Source organism: Bufo bufo, chromosome 1, assembly GCF_905171765.1.
Source record: "Bufo bufo chromosome 1, aBufBuf1.1, whole genome shotgun sequence".
NCBI classification, from domain to species: Eukaryota; Metazoa; Chordata; class Amphibia; order Anura; family Bufonidae; genus Bufo; species Bufo bufo.
The window spans coordinates 230433885-230458180 of record NC_053389.1 but is presented as its reverse complement, the minus strand read 5'-3'; the positions used below and the strand labels follow the sequence as shown (position 1 = coordinate 230458180).

General features: G+C 42.5%; 1 protein-coding gene across 2 annotated transcripts in view; it reads right to left on the bottom strand.

Annotated features, from left to right (window-relative positions):
- The window catches only part of LOC121004217 (sodium- and chloride-dependent betaine transporter-like), a 140276-nt gene that overhangs the window by 68928 nt on the left and 47052 nt on the right, over positions 1-24296 (bottom strand). For both annotated transcript variants that reach the window (XM_040436389.1, XM_040436393.1), the window contains exons 4-7: positions 19172-19312; positions 4501-4579; positions 3867-3999; positions 1515-1649 (exon numbers count right to left, since the gene is read on the bottom strand). In XM_040436389.1, coding sequence (XP_040292323.1) covers positions 1515-1649; positions 3867-3999; positions 4501-4579; positions 19172-19312 — 488 coding nt within the window. The remainder of the gene's footprint in view (positions 1-1514; positions 1650-3866; positions 4000-4500; positions 4580-19171; positions 19313-24296) is intronic.

The window sequence follows — 24296 nt, the reverse complement described above, 5'->3', positions numbered from 1 at the left end:
GATGTGGTCAAAATACTCATTTGCCTAATAATTCTGCACACAGTGTAGTTTGGAATCTCAATTGGTCAGGCCCTGGTCTTTGGGAGCGCTGCTTCACACTAGGTTGGCTGACATCCCCCCGCTGATCAAGAGCAGTCTCACAGTTCGAGATACCCTAGCTGCTTGGAAAGAGGTATGCAAAACACTTAAACTGCCCTTCTTGCTCTCCAAGCTCATGCCTATCTGGGGACATCCAGAGTTTGTGGCTGGAACTGAATCCAAACATTTCAGAGACTGGAGAGCAGGGGGGGTGGAAAGAGTGCGGGATATCTGGAACGGCCAGGAGGGGCGTCTTTGCTTCTTTTTGGAAATCAAGGATAAATATCTCTGATATGCATTGTCAGCTGTGAGACCTTATACAGACAGGGGTGTGCCTTTCCAAATAAAGTCCAATCAACTGAATTTGCACTCTAATCAAGGTGTAGAATCATCTCAAAGATAATGAAGAGAGACCTAAGGCCCCCAGAGCTAAATTTAAAGTGTTATAATACTTATTGGAAATTTTTATTTTTCCTTTTTAATACATTTAAAAACATTTCTACAATTCTGTTTTCACTTTAACATTATCGGATACTGAGTGCAGATTGATGGGAGAAGACGTAATTTTTTTAAAAAATTTTTAGCACAAGGCCACAACATAACAAAATGTGAAAAAGGTTATTGGGTTTAAAGACTTTCTGAATGTAGTGTAATGTTGCCTATATTACTGCATCCTACTGTATGTACTAACATATGACCACTATAATACTGGCCTGTCTTCTATGTACAATAATAGAACTACTATAAAATTGTCATATATGTACAAAAATATAACTACTTCAATACTGCATCCTATGTAGAAGAATATCACTGCTATAATACTGCCCCCTATGCACAAGAATATAACTACTATACTTCCCCTCTGTACAAGAATATAACTACTATAATACTGCCTCCTATGTATAAGAATAAAAACCACTACAGTAGTGCAGTAATATCACTACTATAATACTGCCCATATTTATAAGAATATAACTACTATAATACTGCCTTCTATGTACAAGAATATAACTACCATAATACTGCCTCCTATGTACATGAATATAACAACTATAATACTACTCCCTAAGTCCACGGATATAACTACTATAATACTGCCTCCTATGTACAAGAATATAACTACTATAATCCTGCCTCCTATGTACAAGAATATAACTACTATAATACTGCCTCCTAAGTACAAGAATATCACTACTATAATGCTGTTCCCTATGTACAAGGATAACACTACTATAATACTGCCTCCTATGTACAAGAATATACTGTAACTACTATAATACTTCGTCCTGCGTACAAGCATATAACTACTTTATAACTAGTGGTATTATTTACTTCTATATTATACCGAAGATGTCTAGGTTTATATAGACCTTTATAAATACTGTATATCTTCCATTCTTTCAATTACTCTTTTTTGGTCAGAATTCATTGCTCACCTGGGGGTCTTTTAACCGAGAAGTGTCTGGTTGTAAGTAGAACATAATTCCATCGTATGCCCCAGGAAGGGTCACACCACGAACCAGCAGGATGATGAGCATCACATAGGGAAATGTGGAAGTGAAATATACCACCTGTGGATGGCAGAACAGGAAAGGGAGACAATAGTAGAAACACCATTACATTATCTTGCTTTGTATTAACTTACTTCCAGTCACACTACAGCCACTCTTACAATGACTGTTACCCACTTACGTGGAGTCCTGCACATTTGCTGAGAAACTGCTGATATATATACAGTAGCAAGGTCAGTTTCTGCAAAAGTTTGGAAACAATCTCTAACAATGGCGCTTGGATCTTTTGCAGCTAACAGGGTCAAATTAATCCTCTAGGATCCCACACCAGGATCCATTTGAAGAAAATAATTTGACAATCTACCACCAGGGAGTGTTCAGTGTCCCAGCAACTGAGGCGAATGGTTCACTGGTAGACCTTCACCTAAAGCTTCAACTGACTACCTCTCCACTGGTAGTGTGCATTCCAAAGAGGGACAATAGCAGCGGCAAGGCCAATGCATATCTGTCCCCACATGGTGGTAATTATTCCCCCTTTGTGCCACCACACAGTAGATATGCCCCTTAGATGCGATTGTGGGGTGCCTATGATTGCTATGGCAGCCCACGGCCTTACAAGGGCTTCTGGGTCAGCCACCTTTGAAAACTTATTAGGCCTTGCCACAGGCAAACTGTCAGTGTAAAAACTGACTGTTACAATGCATTACAATACGTATATCATGTACTGTAATGCATTGCAAAAGCGATCAAGCCATCAGAAGTTGAAGTCCCCAAGTACAAAAAAAAAAGTGTTTATGAAAAATAAAAACTTAAAAGTTTCAAGTGCAAAAACGGCATCAAGCCATCAACTATTAAAAAAGCTGGAAAAAAACAGCCATATTTGGTATTGCCGCAACCATAACAAACTTCTCCATAAAAATATCACATGTGAACAAAGTAGAAAAAATAAGAAAACAGCCTTTTTTTGGTTGCGTTGCCTCCCAGAAAGCATGATATCAAGCGATCAAAAAGTTTAATGTACCCCCAAAATGGTACCAATGAAAACTTCACTTTATCCAGGAAAAAACAAGCCTCCACACAAGACCATCACCATGAAAAAAAAAAATAAAAAAAAATAATTGCGACACAAAAACATGAATTTTCTCATGTCATTCAAGTCATTTTTTCCAGCATGGTGTATGTTGTAAATACAAAAGCAATAGCAGAATTGCTTTTTTTTCTTCATCTTTCTTCCCAAAAAAGTGAAGTAAAATGCAGTCAAATGTACCCCAAAATAGTACCAATAATAATGGCAACTCATCCGGTCAAAAATAAGCCCTCACACAGCTCAGTCGAGAGAAAACTAAAAAAAAGTATGGTTCTCAGAAAATAGCTGTGCTGGTATCCCAGAGGCTGTTCAAAATCAACAAGTCACCTGTAAACCAATCCATCAAAATCTGCAGTGCAAGAGCCAAAAGGTGGTCTTTTCTTTTCGAACACTGCAGCGCAACTAAACCGTAATTTATGTCCACAGTCATGGCTTTTCCATACCCAGTAGAACCCGCCTAATAATTTTAGTGTGGTGTGAGTCTCAGATGGCACAAGCTGGGAACAATATATTGGGCACTGAAATGCAATATCTGTTAAAAAAAATGCAATTTTGTGAGGTATGACTGTGTTAAAAGAAGAGAAATTCAAATTTAGACAATTGCAAATTATAACAAATTTGGATTTTTTTTTAATAAACCAAGGTAAACAATGTCAAGGCAAATTTACCATACTCTAACATGTAGTATGATGTATCACCAAAAAATGTAACAGTATGGCTTGGATACAAAAAAGCATTCCAAAGTTATTATCACATAAAGGCCTCATGCACACGACCGTTCCGTTTTTCGCGGTCCGCAAAAAACGGAAGTCGCCCGTGTGCCTTCCGCAATTTGCGGAACGGAACGGACAGCCCATTGTAGAAATGCCTATGCTTGTCCGCAAAACGGACAAGAATAGGACATTGTATATTTTTTTTGCGGGGCCATGGAACAGTGCAACGGATGCAGACAGCACACGGAGTGCTGTCCGCATCTTTTGCGGCCCCATTAAAGTGAATGGGTCCTCATCAGAGCCGCAAAAACTGCGGCTCGGATGCGGACCCGAACAACGGTCGTGTGCATGAGGCCAAAGTTACATGTAAGAATTGCTAAATTAGGCTATGTCAGGGGTTAAAATCTCATGATGATGCAATGCAGTGCCAATTAATACAACCTCCACATGCTGAATTTACAAATTTTGTGCACTAACTTTTCCAGTGGATTGAACTCCTTTCCAGATACAGAAGTAACAGATGATCCAGCCTAGCAGAAGACACAGAGCAAGCTCCCACTGGATAGATCCAAGGTCATCAATGCCATCTGTGAGACCCAGAGTCCGTCTCCTAATGAGATCAATTATTGCAGAATAAAAAGAAAATAAGTTAGGCCTCTTGCGTGCGAACAGGTCCGCAATAAACGAGCACCGGCCTGTGTGCACTCCGCATCATGGATGCACACCCATTCACCTGAATGGGTCCGCAATCACAGAGATACGGAACGGAAGCATTACGGAGTGTTTCTGTCCGTGCCTCCGCACCACAAAAAAAAATAGAACTTGTTATTTTTTTTGCAGTGCGGACGGATCATGGACCCATTCAAGTTAAATGGGTCTCGATCCATCCCGGCAGCCGAATGGACATTGCCCATGCATTGGGGACCGCAAATTGCGGTCCCCAATGCATGGAACGGATGCACAACGTTTGTGTGCAAGAGGCCTCAAGCAGTTTCAGAGTTTTATCACATATTATACATCAAGGTCATTTCCATTAGACAAAGTCATGATGGAGCATCACAGTTAGCAGTTCAGCCAGCAAGTGGCAGTACACAATAAATTATTTACTTACTCCCAAAATTCCACTTCTGGGCTGGTGTGGTTAGCGTTGCGGCTCCAGTTTTCCTTGCTAATGAATTCCATGCAGTTTTCTGACAAGATGGAAATTTACTCAAACATTTCCATAAATATATTCCTTTGGCCAAAATCTAGTAAGTGTACTCTGCTCAAAATACACATTCTCCTCTTATTGTGTTAGTTTATCCCTGCTGTTGCTTGTCAGATGATCCACACTTTATACTACTGCTGTCTATCTCATGAAGTTAAACCCTGTCCCATTAGCAATACCACAGAATGATTACATTGTTTTGCTTGTATTTCCCAGGTTACATTCAGTTTTTAGTTTATATTGACAACTATTGTTGCTTGATAATTATTCTGTTATTTACTGCTGGGAGAGGGGAGAAAGAGTTACTTGTAAGCTTTTAGGGGTTTTCCCAGTACAACAACCTATCCCCTATCCACGGGATAGGATATAAGAGTGACACTGGTGGGGGCTGACTGCTGGGGTCCCGACAAACAGGTACCCTTGTTCACCCTTTCAGTAGAGCGGTGGACATGCATGAGTGCTGCCGCAGCTTTCACCTGCCCGAGTACAAGCGTTCTGCTCTGCTCCATTAAAATGCCCAGCTGTGCCCCCAGTAATATGTCCAGCTGTGCCCCCAGTAGTATGTCCATTTATGTGCCCCTCACAGAAAGTAAAAAAAATAAACACCACATACTTACCTTGTTCCTAGCAGCAGCAACAGGACATCAGCTGCTCTGGTCTGTGGAGGAGGCCCGACCCCGCACAGACAGGAGGTGTGGAGAGTCGGCAGGGGGAGGAATGATGAAGCAGGGAGCCAATGCTGGCTCTCTGCTTCATCATAATACACAGGCAACTGTCTCTGCTTCCTATTAAAGCAGAGACATCTGCCAGAAAGCGAGACATACCTCCCCCGTACCGGAATAGTGGGACAGCCACTGAAATCCGGGACTGTCTCGCCGGATCCGGGACGGTTGGGAGGTATGCTATATTGCTAATGATGTACAAGTGTTCCTCACTGATGCAAGTGTTTGCTGTTGATCTCTCTTTCACGTTTCACTGTAAGACATCCCAGTGTCCTTATCTCACTGACTCTGCTCCATGAAATCCTGCTCCAGCTCTCTTCACTGCCAGGCCCAGGCATGTGCAGTCAGTTCACAGCTGCCCACAGTGGGCAGTGTACAGCACATGCCTGGGCCTGGCAGTAAAGTAAGCAGAGTCTGTGATGGTCTGTCATACAGTGAATCATGGGAGGAGAGAACATACAAACTCCATGCAGTTGTTGACCTCAGTCAGATTCAAACCTAGGACCCCAGCAGCACTGCAAGGCACCAGTCAGGGGCGGACTGGCCATAGACCCTAAAGGGAAATTTTCCAGTGGGCTGATGTTCAGGGGGGTCGTCCATTCTACTCACAAGAGTTGATTAAAACAAGGCGGACTCTGGGAAACTGGAATTTTATATTTGATATGCCTTGTTTTAATCGACTCTTGTGAGTAGAATAAAACCGTCTTTTGGCCCAAAGTGCCTGAGGTGCTTCACTATCTTGCTCCTTGATTCCTGATATTACAGGTTGATCGGATGTGAAAAAACTGTGGAGCTGCATCACACCAGGACATAGTAGCAGTGTTTGGCGACATAAGGAAGGAGTATTGGAGGAAGGATCTGGCATCGGACTTAACTTTTGTTTGTGGATTCCAGGAGAGCATCACTGTCCCTTAAAGGGGTTAAATATTTAAATATTACTTTATTATAAATATATTCCCAAATACCTTTCATTAGTTATAATGGCTCATTTTGTCTGGGGAGCAATCATCAGGGGAAATAAAATGGCTGCCATCCTACTAGTACACACAAAACCTGTCCTAATCACACAGGAGGACAAGTTACTTCTGAACTCTGAGCCAAAGAGCTGCCTCCTCTCTGTAGGAATGGAGTTCATGAGGAGACGTGAAGTACAGAGAGGAACGGACAGGACAGACTGTGGTAATGTGGGGCTGTGGTAATGAAGACTGCATACAAGTGCTGCTGCTCATTAGCTTCACCCTCATCCTCCTCTGTGTACTTCATGTCTCCTCATGAACTCCATTCCTACAGAGATTCAGCTGAAGATCTTATCAGCTGTATTCAGGATCATAATCCCTGACAAGCAGAGCAGAGAGGATGAGGCAGCTCAGTGTTATGAAGTAATGTGTCCTTCTTTGTGATTAGGACAGGTTTTGTGTGCACTAATAGGACAGCGGCCATTTTGTTTCCTCCGATGATTGTTCCCCAGACAAAATGAGCCATTATAACTAATGAAAGGTATTTGGGAATATATTTATAACAAAGTAATATTTAGATATTTTAATATTCTTAATTCCTGGAGAACCTCTTTAACTTTATTTTACTTGCTTAGTGTGAATTGAACCCACTTCATGAAGGACTAGCAGCGCTAACAGTTAGAGATATAACCCAAGTTTTTTCTCTTGATATTTGGTTCTGTTAGGGCGGTATTTCGTGCTGGACTACAGCATTGCTGCCCGCCTACTTATGCTGGCCATGCATTCTGTTAATTTGCAGCGACCTACAACTTTTTTTTCCCCCCAGTGCCACTTTAACCCCTTAAGGACCGGGCTCATTTTAACCTTAAGGACCAGGCCATTTTTTGCAAATCTGACCAGTGTCAATTTATGTGTGAATAACTTTAAAACGCTTTTACTTATCCAGGCCATTCTGAGATTGTTTTTTCGTCACATATTGTACTTCATGACACTGGTAAAATGGAGTAAAAAAAATTTCATTTTTATTTATAAAAAAATACCAAAATTTACCCAAAATTTAGAAAAATTAGCAAATTTCCAAGTTTCAATTTCTCTACTTCTATAATACATAGTAATACCTCCAAAATAGTTATTAATTTACACTCCACATATGTCTACTTCATGTTTGGATCATTTTGGGAATGCCATTAATTTTTTTGGGGACGTTACAAGGCTTAGAAGTTTAGAAGCAAATCATGAAATTTTTCAGAAATTTTCCAAAACCCACTTTTTAAGGACCAGTTCAGGTGTCTGAAGTCACTTTGTGAGGCTTACATAATAGAAACCATCCAAAATTACCCCATTTTGGAAACTACACACCTCAAGGTATTCAAAACTGATTTTACAAACTTGGTTAACCCTTTAGGTGTTCCACAAGAGTTATTGGCAAATGGAGATGAAATTTCAGAATTAAAATTTTTTGGCAAATTTTCCATTTTAATCCATTTTTTCCAGTAACAAAGCAAGGGTTAACAGCCAAACAAAACAATATTTATTGCCCTGATTCTGTAGAAACTCCCCATATGTGGTCGTAAACTACTGTATGGGCACACGGCAGGGTGCAGAAGGAAAGGAACACCATATGGTTTCTGGAAGGCAGATTTTGCTGGACTGGTTTATTTACACCATGTCCCATTTAAAGCCCCCCTGATGCACCCCTAGAGTAGAAACTCCAAAAAAGTAACCCCATTTTGGAAACTACGGGATAAGGTGGCAGTTTTGTTGGGACTATTCTTAGGGTACATATGATTTTTGGTCGCTCTATATTACATTTTTGTGAGGCAAGGTTACAAAAAATAGAAGTTCTGAAATTTCATCTCCATTTGCCAATAACTCTTGTGGAACACCTAAAGGGTTAACAAAGTTTTTAAAATCAGTTTTGAATACCTTGAGGGGTGTAGTTTCTTAGATGGGGTCACTTTTATGGAGTTTCTACTCTAGGAGTGCATCAGGGGGGCTTCAAATGGGATCAAAAAACCAGTCCAGCAAAATCTGCCTTCCAAAAACCATATGGCGCTCCTTTCCTTGTGCGCCCTGCTGTTTGGCCATACAGCATTTTACGACTACATATGGGGTGTTTCTGTAAACTACAGAATCAGGGCAATAATTTGAGTTTTGTTTGGCTGTTAACCCTTGCTTTGTTAACGGAAAAAATAGATTAAAATTGAAAATTTGGCAAAAAATAGCTGTTTGGCACCGTTTTTATATAATTTTTTTGACTGTGTTCATTTGAGGGGTTAGGTAATGTGTTATTTTTATAGAGCAGATTCTTACGGATGCAGCAATACCTAATATGTACATTTTAGTATCTCCATAGTCTGAGAGTCCGTTTTTTAAAAGTTTTTAGCCGATTGTCTTAGGTAGGGGCTAATTTTTTGCGGGATGAGAGGACGGTTGCTATTACACTTTTTGTGATGTAAGGTAATGGCATATTTTTACACAGTTTTTATTTTATTTTTTTGACTGTGTTCATCTGAGGGGTTAGGTCATGTGGTAATTTTATAGTTCAGGTTCTTACGGACGTGGCGATACCTAATATGTATATTTTTTTTCTTTATTTTAGTTCTACAAAATATAATTTTAGATTTTTTTTTTTTTGTTTTAGTGTCTCCAAAGTCTGAGATCCATAGTTTTTTTTTTTTTCTGGGCGATTGTCTGTGGCCAAATAAAATTTAAATTGGGGAAGGGGATTATAAATTTAGTACTCCATGAAAGTGTGGTACTCCCTGAAGCAACCGTCAATGCAGAGGCCCGGATGATCGGGGCACGTGTCACACTGAGTGGTGGTGTCCTTCCGTATCCCCCTCCTGTGACACACTCTGCACTTTTTTGGGACCGTCCCTTCTTTCCAGTATGGGGGACCACACCTGGAAAGTGTTGGCCAGTGACGATCCGGGCGCCTCCAGTTCCCGAGGCCGTGCTCTTTCCCAGTCACAAAAGATCAGGACCTTGAGGACTGCCTCATAGAACTGCAGGAATTTCCCTGTTTTGCCAGCGCTCCGGGACAGCACAAAAGAGTTGTACAAGGCAACCTATACCAAGTAGACTGCAACTTTTTTGTACCATGCCCGGGTTTTGCGCATGGCGTTATATGGCTTGAGGACTTGATCAGAGAGATCAACTCCTCCCATATACCGATTATAGTCGACGATACAATCGGGCTTGAGGACCGTTGCCGCGGAACCTTGCACAGGGACAGGGGTGATGCCGTTGCCATGAATTGTGGACAATACAAGGACATTCCTCTTGTCCTTATATCTGACCAGCAACAGGTTTCCACTGGTAAGGGCACGGGTCTCACCCCTGGGGATAGGTACCTAGAGGGGGTAGGTAGGGAGGCCGCGTTGATTTTTCCGCACGGTCCCACAAGCGGACGTGGATCTGGCAGCGAGGGACTGGAACAAGGGGATACTAGTATAAAAGTTTTCCACGTACAGGTGGTAACCCTTATCTAGCAGTGGGTGCATAAGGTTCCACACAAGTGGGGGGACATTCTGGGGGTTCAATACGGGAATCTCGCCCCTCGTACACACAATCCTTAGACAATTGGTGTTCCTTTGAAGCACCTGATTCCTAGCAGTAAAAGTCACTTGCAGTAAAAATCACTATTGATGCTTGTGGTGCCGCAAACCGCAAGACAAATTTATCTCCTAGTGCATACGTAGTTCTAACACTGCAGCACAGTAAGTCCCTCCAAAGTCCCTGCTGCAGTGTTAGAACTACTCATTATCTGTATGCACTAGGAGATAAATCATCACTTGGAGTGACCTGTCACAGGTACTTTTGGGACACTACCATTTGTCTTGCGGTTTGCGGCACCACAAGCATCAATAGTGATTTTTACTGCAAGTGACTTTTACTGCTAGGAATCAGGTGCTTCAAAGGAACACCAATTGTCTAAGGATTGTGGCAATAGGGTTCCCACCCCGTTATCAGTATACTTTTACGTATTGGTACCATTTTTATTGTATTTTAGTGTATATTATGTGTGATTGGAATTGATTTATTTATTGGACGTAGCAGGTCTTATTATAATGAATATATCCTTATATCCTATGGTCCAAGTGTTGTGAGTGCTCACTCCTTTTCTTTTTCCATTAATATCAGGAAGTATTACTTTACTGAGAGAGTAGTGGATGCATGGAATAACCTTCCTGCAGAAGTGGTAGCTGCAAATACAGTGAAGGAGTTTAAGCATGCATGGGATAGGCATAAGGCCATCCTTCATATAAGATAGGGCCGGGTGCTATCCATAGTACTCAGTATATTGGGCAGACTAGATGGGCCAAATGGGTCTTATCTGCCGACACATTCTATGTTTCTAAGTTTCTGAAAGTGATGCTGCGATTACCGATACCCCCCTTGGCATTGTCACAGAGTGCCTGCTGAATGATTTCAGCAGGCACTCTGTTCCAATCACCGCCCGCTGCGCGTCCTTAAGGACTCGGACATCAGGGCGTACCTGTACGCCCTGTGTCCTTAACCGCTTCACGTCCGCCCATAGGATATAAACGTCCTATGGGTGGACGTCTATTTCTGAACGGACGTTCCAGAACGTCTTTTCAGAAAGTGCAGCTAATCGTGCAGCTGCTGATCGGGTTGCCCGCTGTCAGTGACAGCAGGGCAACCCTAAGACAAGGCAGGGACAGTGCCCAGGTGTCCCTGCTTTTTCTAGATCGCTGCAGACACAGCGCTCACCGAGCGCTGTGTCTGCAGAGAAGGAAGCGCTGTGCGCTTCCTGTTCCGGCCCGGCGGTCATGTGACCGCCGTGACTGGAGTGTGCAGGAGCTGTGTGAGGTCTCTCAGAGACCTCGATCAGCCCTGCTCTGAGGCTGTACAGCGCTGGATTGCTGCTGTACAGCCTCTATAGGGGTGTATTTGTCCTGTAACTGGGGCTACTATGTCAGCCCCAGTTACAGGAGAAATCAACAGTGAAAAAAAAAAGTGAAGTAAATGTCCCCCAGAGGTCTTGTATGACCTTATGGGGGACGAAAAGTGTAAAATAAAAACAATAAAAATAAAAGGTTGAAAATAAAAAAATAAAAAAAAGTTTCACATGTAAAAAAAAAAAAGTTCCCAAGTCAGGAATGAAAAAAAAAAAATTAAAAATAGAAAAAAAAAAAAAAGTATACATATTTGGTATTGCCGCGTGCGTAAAAACCAGATCTATAAAAAATATCACATGACCTAACCCCTCGGATGAACACCGTAAAAAAAAAAAAAAAAACTGTGTCAAAACAAGCAATTTTTGTCACCTTGCATCACAAAAAGTGCAACACCAAGTGATCAAAAATGCGTATGTCCCACAAAATAGTACCAATAAAACCGTCACCTCATCCCACAAAAAATGAGCCCCTACATAAGAAAATCTCTCAAAAAATAAAAAAACTATAGCTCTTAGAACATGGAGACACTAAAACATCATTTTTTTGGTTTCAAAAATGCTATTATTGTGTTAAAGTGAAACAAATAAAAAAAAGTATACATATTAGGTATTGCCGCGTCCATAAAAACCAGCTCTATAAAAATATCACATGACCTAACCCCTCGGGTGAGCACCGTAAAAAAAAAAAAAAAAACGGTGTCAAAACAAGCAATTTTTGTCACCTTGCATCACAAAAGGTGCAACACCAAGTGATTAAAAACGCGTATGTCCCACAAAATAGTACCAAAACCGTCACCTCATCCCGCAAAAAATGAGCCCCTACATAAGAAAATCTCTCAAAAAATAAAAAAACTATAGCTCTCAGAACATGGACACATTAAAACATAATTTTTTTTTTCAAAAATGCTATTATTGTGTAAAACTTTAATAAATGAGAAAAAGTATACATATTAGGTATCGCCATGTCCGTAACGATCTGCTCTATAAAAATGTCACTTGACTGAACCCCTCAGGTGAACGCTGTAAAAATAAATAAATAGAAACTGTGCTAAAACAACCAATTTTTTGGTCACCTTGCCCCATAAAGTGTTATAATGAATGATCAAAAAATCATATGTACCCAAAAATAGTACTAATAAAACTGGCACCTTATCCCCTAGTTTCCAAAATGGGGTCACTTCTTGGGAGTTTCTACTGTAAGGGTGCATCAGGGGGCTTCAAATGGGACATGGCATCTAAAAACCATGTGGAGTTCCTTTTCTTCTGCGCTCTGCCGTGTGCCCATACAGCAGTTTATGACCACATGTGGGGTGTTTCTGTAAACCGCAGAATCTGGGTAATAAATATTGAGTTTTGTTTGGCTTTTAACCATCTATGTGTTAAAGAAAAAAATGGATTAAAATGGAGAATCTGCCAAAAAAGTGAAATTTAAAAATTTGATCTCCATTTTCCTTTAATTCTTGTGGAACGCCTAAAGGGTTAACAAAGTTTGTAAAATCGGTTTTGAATACCTTGAGGGGTGTAGTTTCTACAATGGGGTCATTTATGGGGGTATCCACTATGTAGGCCCCACAAAGTGACCTCAGACCTGAACTGGTCCTTATAAAGTGGGTTTTGGCAATTTTCTTATAAATTTGAAGAATTGCTTCTAAACTTCTAAGCCTTCTAACGTCCTAAAAAAATAAAATGACATTTCCAAAATGATGCCAACATAAAGTAGACATATGGGGAATGTTAAATAATAAATATTTTATGAGGTATCACTTTCTGTTTTAAAAGCAGAGAAATTGAAATTTAGAAAATTGCGAATTTTTCAAATTTTTGGGTAAATTTGGGATTTTTTCATAAATAAAGGTGAAATATTTTGACTCAAATTTATTATTATCATGAAGTACAATGTGTCACGAGAAAACAATCTCTGAATGACTTGGATAAATAAAGGCGTTCCAAAGTTATTACCACATAAAGTGAGATATGTCAGTTTTGCAAAATTTGGCCTGGTCAGGAAGGGGGCAAATGGCCCAGATGGCAAGTGGTTAAGAGGTTAAATTCCCAGTTTAGCCCTGTCACCAGTGCTAACTACTGAGCCACCGTGATGCACGTATCATCAATCTTAGTTTTTTTTTCAACATCAGATATACAGAAAATGGGGGTTGTGTCACTTCAGCAGGTGGCATTTATCATGTGGACAAAGTTAATACAAGGCACTTACTAATGTATTGTAATTGTCACAGCTTTTGCTGGCTTGATTCATTTTTTCATTATCAATTGTTATGTTTCCATGGTTATGACAACCGTGAAATCCAACAGTGATGGCCGTGCTTGCACACTATAGGAAAAGTCGACAGCCTCTCTGGTGGCCAGAACCATGGGAGCTCACATAGACAGTTGCTTTTTCCTATAGTGTGCATACACGGCTGCCGCTGCTGGATTGCAGGGTGGTCATAACGAGCTGTGTATAATGCGATGGAGAAAAGGAATCAAGCCAACAAAGTAGACAATATGGACAATAACATTTGTAAGTGTCTTGTATTAACTTTTGTCTATATGATAAACTTAATTTTCTCAAGTGAGACAACCCCTTTACTACAAGGCAATGACCGTTTAATTTTCTGTTCTGATCCGTCAGAAGAAAAAAAAAACAGGATCTTGTAAAATTGGATCCTGTTGCATCAGTTTGCCTCCATTTGAGCCAATTCAGTCTGAGATCAGTTTTTTTTAAGATGGAAAGAAGTCCTGCATGCAGTACTATTTTTCTGTCTGAAAAAAAACTGATCTCAGACGGAAGAAGAAGAGAAAAAATAAAACACGGGTTCCCGTTAAAAAAATGGATCCTTTGCATAATGATGTAACAGTTTTTTTTTTTTTTACTGTATCTCGTGTTTAGTTTTTTCTTTTCTTCTGACGGATCAGATTAAGGGTCTATTCACATGTCAGCAAAATTGGTCAGCATCCGTTCTGCAATTTTGAGGAACGGGTGCCGACCCATTCATTCGCAATGGGGCTGCAAAAGATGTGGACAGCACACAGTGTGCTGTCCGCATCCGCACTTCCATTCCGCGGCCCCGCAAAAAAATAGAACATGTCCTATTCTTGTCCGCAGACATGGACCGCAAAATGCAGAATGTACATGGCCGACGGAATGGACGTTCTCGGCCAAGGAGGCATACGCCCAGCTTGCCTCCGACTCCGAGAGTCCCAGTGAGGACGAGGATGACCCCACTTTCCTGTTGTCATCCGCGTCCTCCTCATCATCTAGCGATGATGATGAGCCCCCAAGGCGGCGGAGATGCCGCTAGGTAGAGCAAGGGGACCGCCATGCTAGGGACCCTGTGGCCCACACTAGTACGAGCAGCTCTGGGGCTCGTACTGGTTTCCCGGCCCACCAGTTAAATCCACAGAAGCACCCTGCCGGTGAACTAGTCTGGTGTAGCCCAGAGTGATATGAGCCCGTGATTCCTGAATTTGTAGGCCAATCAGGAATCCAGATTTTCACAGTGGGCTACACTGAATATGACTTTTTTGTCATTTTTTCAGTGACCCACTGGTAAATCTGATGGTGGAGCAGACGAACCTGAACGCCCAACAGTTCGTTGCTCAACACCCGGGCTCCTTTTTGGCCAGGCCCGGTGGCTGGACGCCGGTCAGTGCAGCCGAAATGAGGACATTTTGGGGCCTCGTGCTGCATATGGGCCTGGTCAAGAAACCCAGTGTCAGGCAATACTGGAGTGGGGACGTCCTATACCAGACCCCACTTTACAGTATGGCCATGACACGCTCCCGGTTTGAGGCCATCCGGAAATGTCTGCATTATTCAGATAATGCAGCATGTTCCCCCTGAGGTGATCCTGCCCATGACCATCTGTATAAGATACGGCCGGTCATCGATCACTTTGGGGCCAAATTCATAGAGGCCTATGTACCTGGAAAGGAGGTCGCGGTTCATGAGTCTCTCATTGCGTTCAAGGGGAGACTCATTTTCCGCCAGTATGTGCCCTCCAAGCGGGCGAGGTATGGCATGAAGCTATACAAAATTTGTGAGAGTACCTCAGGTTTCACTTACAAATTTTGTGTATACGAGGGGCGAGATTCCCGGATTCAACCCCCAGAATGTCCCCCCACTCTGGGTGTTACCGGGAAACTTGTGTGGGACCTTATGTACCCACTGCTGGATAAGGGTTACCACCTTTACGTGGATAACTTTTATACCAGTATCCCCTTGTTCCAGTCCCTTGCCGCCAGATCCACATCCGCTTGTGGGACCGTGCGGAAAAATCAACGCGGCCTCCCTGCCCACCCCCTCCAGGTACCTATCCCCAGGGGTGAGACCCGTGCCCTTACCACTGGAAGCCTGTTGCTGGTTAGGTATAAGGACAAGAGGGATGTCCTTCAGACCTGTAGTGGTCCCTAAAAATTGCTTCTAAACTTCTAAGCCTTGTAACATCCCCAAAAAATAAAATATCATTCCCAAAAGAATTCAAACATGAAGTAGACATATGGGGAATGTAAAGTCATCACAATTTTTAGGGGTATTACTATGTATTACAGAAGTAGAGAAACAGAAATTTTGAAACTTGCTAATTTTTCCAAATTTTTTGGTAAATTTGGTATTTTTTTATGCAATTTTTTTTTTTTTTTTTACTTCATTTTACCAGTGTCATGAAGTACAATATGTGATGAAAAAACAATCTCAGAATGGCCTGGATAAGTCAAGGCTTTTTGAAGTTATCACCACTTAAAGTGACACTGGTCAGATTTGCAAAAAATGTCCTGGTCCTAAGGTGAAATAAGGCTGTGTCCTTAAGGAGTTAATCATTTGAATGCCGCAGTCTGTGACAACAGCATGATCAAAGGGGATTTCCCCCTCTGTTTGGGTCCCAGTGACCTGATCAGAGGCCGGGTAAGCGCACTGCAATCAGCCCTGGGGACCTAGAAAGGACCCCAGAACTGCAAGTTCAGTAACCCTGCATTTAGAGCACACTACTGCTGCCCTAATCATAGCCTGTGCCATAGAAACACAGAGCATAATGTATTAACATAAAGGAGTATGCCAATACAATATAAGTATAAAATAATTTTTGGAAATGAGATTCTAAAAAATATTGTAAAATAATTATTACAAAATTTTAAAATAAAAATCTTGCAAATTAATACATGATTGTTTTTTTTATTGCACACACTTTACATAAAAGCAAAAATTACACTATTAATAATAGGTATCCACATGACCTGAACAACTCAGATTATTTAGTGTGAAATGTGTACAGTAAAAAAAATAAAGTAAAAAATAGACCTATCTATATCTGCAATGCAAAAAAATTATATAAATTGCAAATTAATTTATATGTACTCTAAAACTGCTGATTTTTGATAGGGTGAGGAAGCACTTACTATGCAACACATATGTCAGCGAATTATCAACATAAAGTACGAAAATTACAATCTTGCCAGTACACAGCAAGAACAATGGTTGGAGCCCCGGCTGGCATCAGCATGATGCAAGGCTGGCATCAGCACCCGGCATAGCCGGGCAAGTGCCGGGGCCAACAGCACAGCTTCCAGAGGCCAGAAGCAATGAGCGCTTCCATCAATACAGATGGAAGCGCTCATTGCTGGAGCGCAGAGAGCTGGGTCCTGTCACTCACCGCTCAGCTCCCCGGGCTCCTTCTCTCCCTCAGACCGGCGGCGCTCTGAATGGTGAAGCAGTAAGACTTCTACCCGCTCCAACATTCAGCCTGCAGGCACGGATCGCACTGCCTGCCTGTGTTGGCGGAGCTGGCAGCCCAGTAATCTGCATAGGCTCCGCCCACACCATGCTGCAGAGCGATCTGTGCCTGCAGAGAAGAGAGGTCTGTGAGCTTCAGGAACAAACAAGGTGAGTAGTTACTGTATTTTTTTAGTTTTTAATACAGAGGGGTCACAGAGGACTTTATTACTATGGAGGGGGCACAGAGGTCTTTATTACTATGGAAGGGGCACAGAGGTCCTTATTACTATGGAGGGGGCAAAGATGACATTTTTTTTACTATGGAGGGGCACAGAGGTCTTTATTACTATGGAGGGGGCACATAGGGCATTTCTACTATGGAAGGGACACAGAGGACATTACTACTCTGGAGGGGGCACAGAGGGCATTACTAATGTGAAGGGGGCACAATGGGGATTTCTACTATAGAGGGGGCACAGAGCCAGAGGGCATTACTACAATGAATGGGGCACAGTGGGCATTATTACTGTGAAGGGGGCACAAAGGGTATTTCTACTCTGAAGGGGGCACAATGGGAATTATTACTATAAAGGGGGCACAATGGGGATTATTACTGTAAAGGGGGCACAGATAGGGCATTACAACAGTGAAAGGGGCACAGAGAGGGCATAACTACTGTAAGAGGGCACAATGTGGGCATAACTACTGTGAGGGGGCACACTTCTGTACAAAACTACTGTGAAGGTTGCAATTAAGTTTATGATGAACAGAGACACTTGCGCTGCCGTTAGGTATATCTCTGAGGCTGATGTTATCACCTTGTTTGCCGCTGCCTAGTATTGGGGTGAGTGTCCAACCTGCTCTCACCGATAATAGATGGCTGATAGCTATATATATATGTGTATATAATACCGGCGCTGGCATACAGAGAGGGTAGGGGAGGGTGAGGATTATTACATGTATATGCACAGGACACTAATAACGAGATCTCTACCTGTATCTGGTAAATAGTCGTTCCGTGATATGGTGTGATCCCGTTGTTCCAGGAAGCGCTGTATAGATCTGATGAGACGCTTCTTGCTCTAACTCTCACCTAGCGCGCTGCCCCGGCCAGTGGCTAGCGCACACGTGGAGGAGCCTACTGTGAAGGTTGTACAATGAGGGTAATACTACTGTGAGGGGGTACAATTTTAAGTATTGGGGGGTGCTAGAGAAAGGACTCGCCCCAGGTGCCAAACACGATAGGCACGCCACTGAAACGGGGAACTTTTTGCTCCCGGCTCCACCATTGAGTCGCCAGCACTCCACAGCAGGAGCAGCACGATGCCCTCACACAGCGTCCTGCTGATCTGTGTAGGAGGAGGAGCGGGGCAGGCTGGGAATCAGCCTCTGCTCCTCCTACACAGCAGCGCGATGTGTCACAGTATCCTGCTGCTGATGGGGAGTGCAGATCATGGGAGGAGCCAGGTGATTGAGGCGAGGGGTATTTATTGTTTTTTTTTTTCACTTCCTGTGAAGGGGGCACATCTGGGAATAACCACTGTGAAGGGGGCACATATCTTGGCATATCTACTGTGAAGGGGGCACACTTCTTGGCATATCGACTGTGAGGGGGCACATATTTTGGGATGTCTACTGTGAAGGGGGCACATATCTTGGCATATGTACTGTGAGGGGGCACATATCTTGGAGTATCTACTGTGAGAGGGCACATATCTTGGCATATCTACTGTGAGGGGGCACATATCTTGGCATATCAACTGTGAGGGGGCACATATCTTGGCATATCAACTGTGAGGGAGCACATATTTTGGGATATCTACTGTGAGGGGGGCACATATCTTGGCATATCTACTATGAGGGGGCACATACTGTATCTTGGCATATCTACTGTGAGGGTGCACATATCTGTGAATAGACCTGAGGGACTGAAACACTGGGTAGAAAATAACAGTAGGCACATAAGGACTGATTCACACATATCCGCTCTGTAGCATGCTCTGTGTAAAGTATTTAATCTATAATACATGCAGTTTCATTGCTGTATGCGCCGTGCAAAATTCCACAAGGGGACCCAATGATACTTTATCACCCAAGGGCCCACATGAACCTGGAGCCGGCCCTGCTCCTGTGTAGCAAGTGTCCACGTATCATAATGCTAGATGGCAGTATGAGGACCAGCTAAATAATTAATCTAAATCCCTCACTTCCAGGGAGCAGCCCTGGGATATACCTTACCACTGACTCCAAGATAAGCGATTAATACCTGTGTTCCATGTGTGGTTGCAGCTGACCCAGGGCAAATGGGAGGTAAACGAATTGAAAAGGTAAAAGAAAGACCATGCAAGTATTATTATATAGTAGATATTGACAAGAAATGACATTATCATCGTTCCGTACCCAATGCCTGCAAGAGAAGAGCAGAAACCAGGTTATCTATGTATCTATCTCATATTTATCTATTACCTATCTATGTATCTATCTATCTCATATTTATCTATCTATCTACTTACCTACCTACCTACATTCCTTCTTCCTGTCCCTGGAAGCCATTTTCATGGATGCTGTTAAATCTTAGCAAAAAAATCATCTGTGTTTGCCACAGTTTTGCAAAAACTGGTCAGCACCCGGATTGGTTGGTCGGTGCTCAATGGTAAGAGTAATTTATAGTAAAATTAAATCAATACACCACGGCACTCTATTAGATGAAAACAGTGGGGCTCATGTACTATCAGATATAGGGCAGTTTTCTGGCATATATCTGTCGCAGATTGTGGCGCAAATGTTATTTATGCCGCATTCTGCTACTTTTCCCTGCTCACGTCAGGTCTAAAAAAGGGGGGAGTGGCATGGGCCGGTTTCTCCGCCTGTTTAGGTGTAGAAAATGGTCTAAATTAAATCCAGCAAGGAAGCTGTCTTACATTTAGACTGGCAGTGGATGCGCCAAAGTTATGTAGAGGCCGGTGCCTCTTCATGGTGTCTTTAGTCTTTATTAAAGGTGCTCAAAAATGTACATGAAAATGGCCGACACTGTTTTGGCCCCATTGGCCACTGTTTTGGCCCCATTACATGGACCTTGTTCACGGCCAAGTGGAGCATGTGCTGATAGGAAGGAATGTGGAAGTTCAAACAGACGTGCAACGTTGTAGAACATCTCTGAGACAGAATAAAGGGGTTGTCTCATCTCAGACAATGGGAGCATATCGCTAGGATATACCCCCATTGTCTTGTAGGTGCGGGTCCCACCGCTGGGACCCACATCTATATTGGGAACGGGGCCCCGCAAGGTGGTGGCTGGAGGACTCCTGTCCGGCCACCACCAAGTGCTCTCCCCATAGAAGTGAATAGGAGCGCACAGCACATGAACGGCCACCCCTCCCATTCACTTCTATGGGCCCGGCGGAAATAGCCGAGACAGTATGATTATAGTGATACCAAGTTTATGTTGTTTTTCTTGTCCTATGCCTTATGCTTTACTACTTTTTTAAAAAAAATAGACAACTTAGAAAATACTATTTTTCTTTCTGTTGCCATATTCTGACACCCATAACTTTTTTATATTTCTGTCTACAGGGCGGTGTAAGGGATGGTGTTTTTTTATATTTTATCATTTATACCATTTTGGGGTACATTACACTTTTTGATCACTTTTTATTCAATTGTTGAACAAAAAATGGCTATTCAAACATTTAGATTTTTTTTCCCTTTATGGTATTTACCTCACACGATAAATACTTTTATATCTTAATAATTTGGGCATTTTTATATATGCCAATACTAATTATTGTATATTTATTTTACATAAAAATTAGGAAAGAGATTATTTGAATTTTGATTTTTAATATTTTTAAATCCTTCTTTTACTTTTATTTTTAGTCCCCCTAGGGGTCTTCAAAATGTGATTGTTCCATTGCTATACCATAGAATGCAGTACTTTAGTATTGCTGTCTATGCTTATTCTGTCTTTTCCCTATTTAGCCCTGCCTGAGGCAGTTTACAATGGCAGGCTTCGGTGTCAGCTGTATAACAAAGCTGGCACCTGGAATGGGACTCAGCGTCATGAACCCCTTCCACCATTAAGATGTATAGTTATGTCAAATATCTGGAAGGGATAAATGAAGAAGGTTACTATCTGCAGAACATTTAGCCTTTCACCTGTACAGCTTATGTGCACTCCGAATCACAGTGAGCATGAATAAAACAGAAATTTTATTATTCAATATTTAAATAATCCACCCACTTTTGCACACACAACAAAAAATACAATATCTGAGAGGAGGGGCTAGATGAAATTAGAGAGGATACGAGAGGGAACCACTCTATCCCTACGGGGACCCTCTCTAAAGCCTTAACCCACAGGAACACCCTGATGGTGGGTGGCCTGCGGTCCCGTGCCTGCCCTAACTCACCCTTTAAAAATCCCTAAAACCTTCCAACGCGTTTTTCCTAGTAAAGGTTCATCAGGGGAGAGATAATGGGTATACAATACATCACAACGAAAAATAACATATGGTAGAATATATTTATATCGTGGCTCACCCGTATCTGTTAATGTGGTTATCCCCGATATTTTTCACAGGATATTGATCCTATTTTTCTTAGGACACTTCTTTCTTATATTTTTCACATGATATTTTTCACATGATATTTTCCTTCCATAGGACATTTACTGTTTGATTTTATTTACAGGATATTGATTTCATTTATCACTAATAATGCACAGTTATATGAATTATTTTTGATGGGTATTTAACTGATGGAAGCAATTATTCTTTGAAGCATAGTGTCACAAAGCAACATATCCATCTTGCTAGCTATATATAGAGTGAATAAGATCGAATTATATGTGCCAAGACCACTGATCCCAGTGCATATTGATTTTATGATATATTGTATTATTGCATTTTATATATTATTTTATGTGTGATTTTAATACATAAACATTATCTACTATAGACATACCAGCTGGTGAGTGCCTGTTTTTATTCTTTTTATTTGAAAAATAACATATAAGTCTTAGATGAGAATCTGATACATCAACCCACAAATGGGTATAACTAATTAGAAAAATACAAAAATCCAAGCAGCCATGTCCAATACTGATAATACGATAATACCATCAGTTTATTAAATTGTGACTCTCTCTTATCCTGGATTAGATATCGATATTATAGTACATCCAGCGGTCACATCCATCTGAGAAGATACTTCATGATCACCATTATACGATCCTGTTTTTTACATAGGTAAAGTGGAGATACTCCACCAATCATTCACCCATCAGAGTCGTGTATATGAAATTATCGATGTCACATACCGCGGATCTCACTAATTCCAACTCACATAATATACAATGAGTGAATGTCATTGCCCTCAATACGCTATAGAATAGATACCTGTAACGGTCACATACACACACACACAGGGGGGAGAATAGTGACCACTGCGCTCCACCCTCACCCCTGGACCTGCCTACTTGCCTCACGAGTCCTGATGATAGGGGACAACTGGACGGCAGTCCCTAACTTAGGATACATGCGGGAAGGACAGACAAGACAAATAACGGATAGTGCACGGACCGGGTCAAAACCAAGAGGACAACGCAGTACAGAGGGATAAGCAAAGAATGGTCAGGAGAAGCCGGGGTCATAAATACCAGGAGAGTCGAGAAGTACCAAAGGAGTCCGCAAAGAATAGTCAGATGGAAGCCGAGGTCAAAATACCAGGAAGGATGCGTCAGGGAACAGGATCAGGTAAGTGTACAGGTATCCAACAACTGCCAGGAACTAGAGTTGAGCGAACACCTGGATGTTCGGGTTCGAGAAGTTCGGCCGAACTTCCCGGAAATGTTCGGGTTCGGGATCCGAACCCGAACCGAACTTCGTCCCGAACCCGAACCCCATTGAAGTCAATGGGGACCCGAACTTTTGGGCACTAAAAAGGCTGTAAAACAGCCCAGGAAAGAGCTAGAGGGCTGCAAAGGGCAGCAACATGTAGGTAAATCCCCTGCAAACAAATGTGGATAGGGAAATGAATTAAAATAAAAATTAAAAAAATAAAAATGACCCAATATCAATTGGACAGAGGTCCCATAGCAGAGAATCTGGCTTCACATCTGCAGAGAATCAGTCTCTTCATGCCATAGCAAAGAATCTGGCTTCATGTCAGCACAGAATCAGTCTCTTCATGCCATAGCAGAGAATCTGGCTTCATGTCAGCACAGAATCAGTCTTCATGTCATAGCAGAGAATCAGGCTTCACGTCACCCACCACTGGAACAGGCCACTGTCACACATTTAGGCCCAGGCACCCAGGCAGAGGAGAGAGGTCCCGTAACAGAGAATCTGGCCTTATGTCAGCGCAGAATCAGTCTTCATGTCATAGCAGAGAATCAGGCTTCACGTCACCCACCACTGGAACAGGCCACTGTCACACATTTAGGCCCAGGCACCCAGGCAGAGGAGAGAGGTCCCGTAACAGAGAATCTGGCCTTATGTCAGCGCAGAATCAGTCTTCATGTCATAGCAGAGAATCAGGCTTCACGTCACCCACCACTGGAACAGGCCACTGTCACACATTTAGGCCCAGGCACCCAGGCAGAGGAGAGAGGTCCCGTAACAGAGAATCTGGCCTTATGTCAGCACAGAATCAGTCTTCATGTCATAGCAGAGAATCAGGCTTCACGTCACCCACCACTGGAACAGGCCACTGTCACACATTTAGGCCCCGGCACCCAGACAGAGGAGAGCGGTCCCGTAACAGAGAATCTGGCCTTATGTCAGCGCAGAATCTGTCTTCATGTCATAGCAGAGAATCAGGCTTCACGGCACCCACCACTGGAACAGGCCACTGTCACACATTTAGGCCCAGGCACCCAGGCAGAGAAGAGAGGTCCCGTAACAGAGAATCTGGCCTTATGTCAGCACAGAATCTGTCTTCATGTCATAGCAGAGAATCAGGCTTCACGTCACCCACCACTGGAACAGGCCACTGTCACACATTTAGGTCCCGGCACCCAGACAGAGGAGAGAGGTCCCGTAACAGAGAATCTGGCCTTATGTCAGCACAGAATCTGTCTTCATGTCATAGCAGAGAATCAGGCTTCACGTCACCCACCACTGGAACAGGCCACTGTCACATATTTAGGCCCAGGCACCCAGGCAGAGGAGAGAGGTCACGTAACAGAGAATCTGGCCTTATGTCAGCACAGAATCTGTCTTCATGTCACAGCAGAGAATCAGGCTTCATGTCACCCACCACTGGAACAGGCCACTGTCACACATTTAGGCCCAGGCACCCAGGCAGAGGAGAGAGGTCCCGTAACAGAGAATCTGGCCTGATGTCAGCACAGATTCTGTCTTCATGTCATAGCAGAGAATCAGGCTTCACGT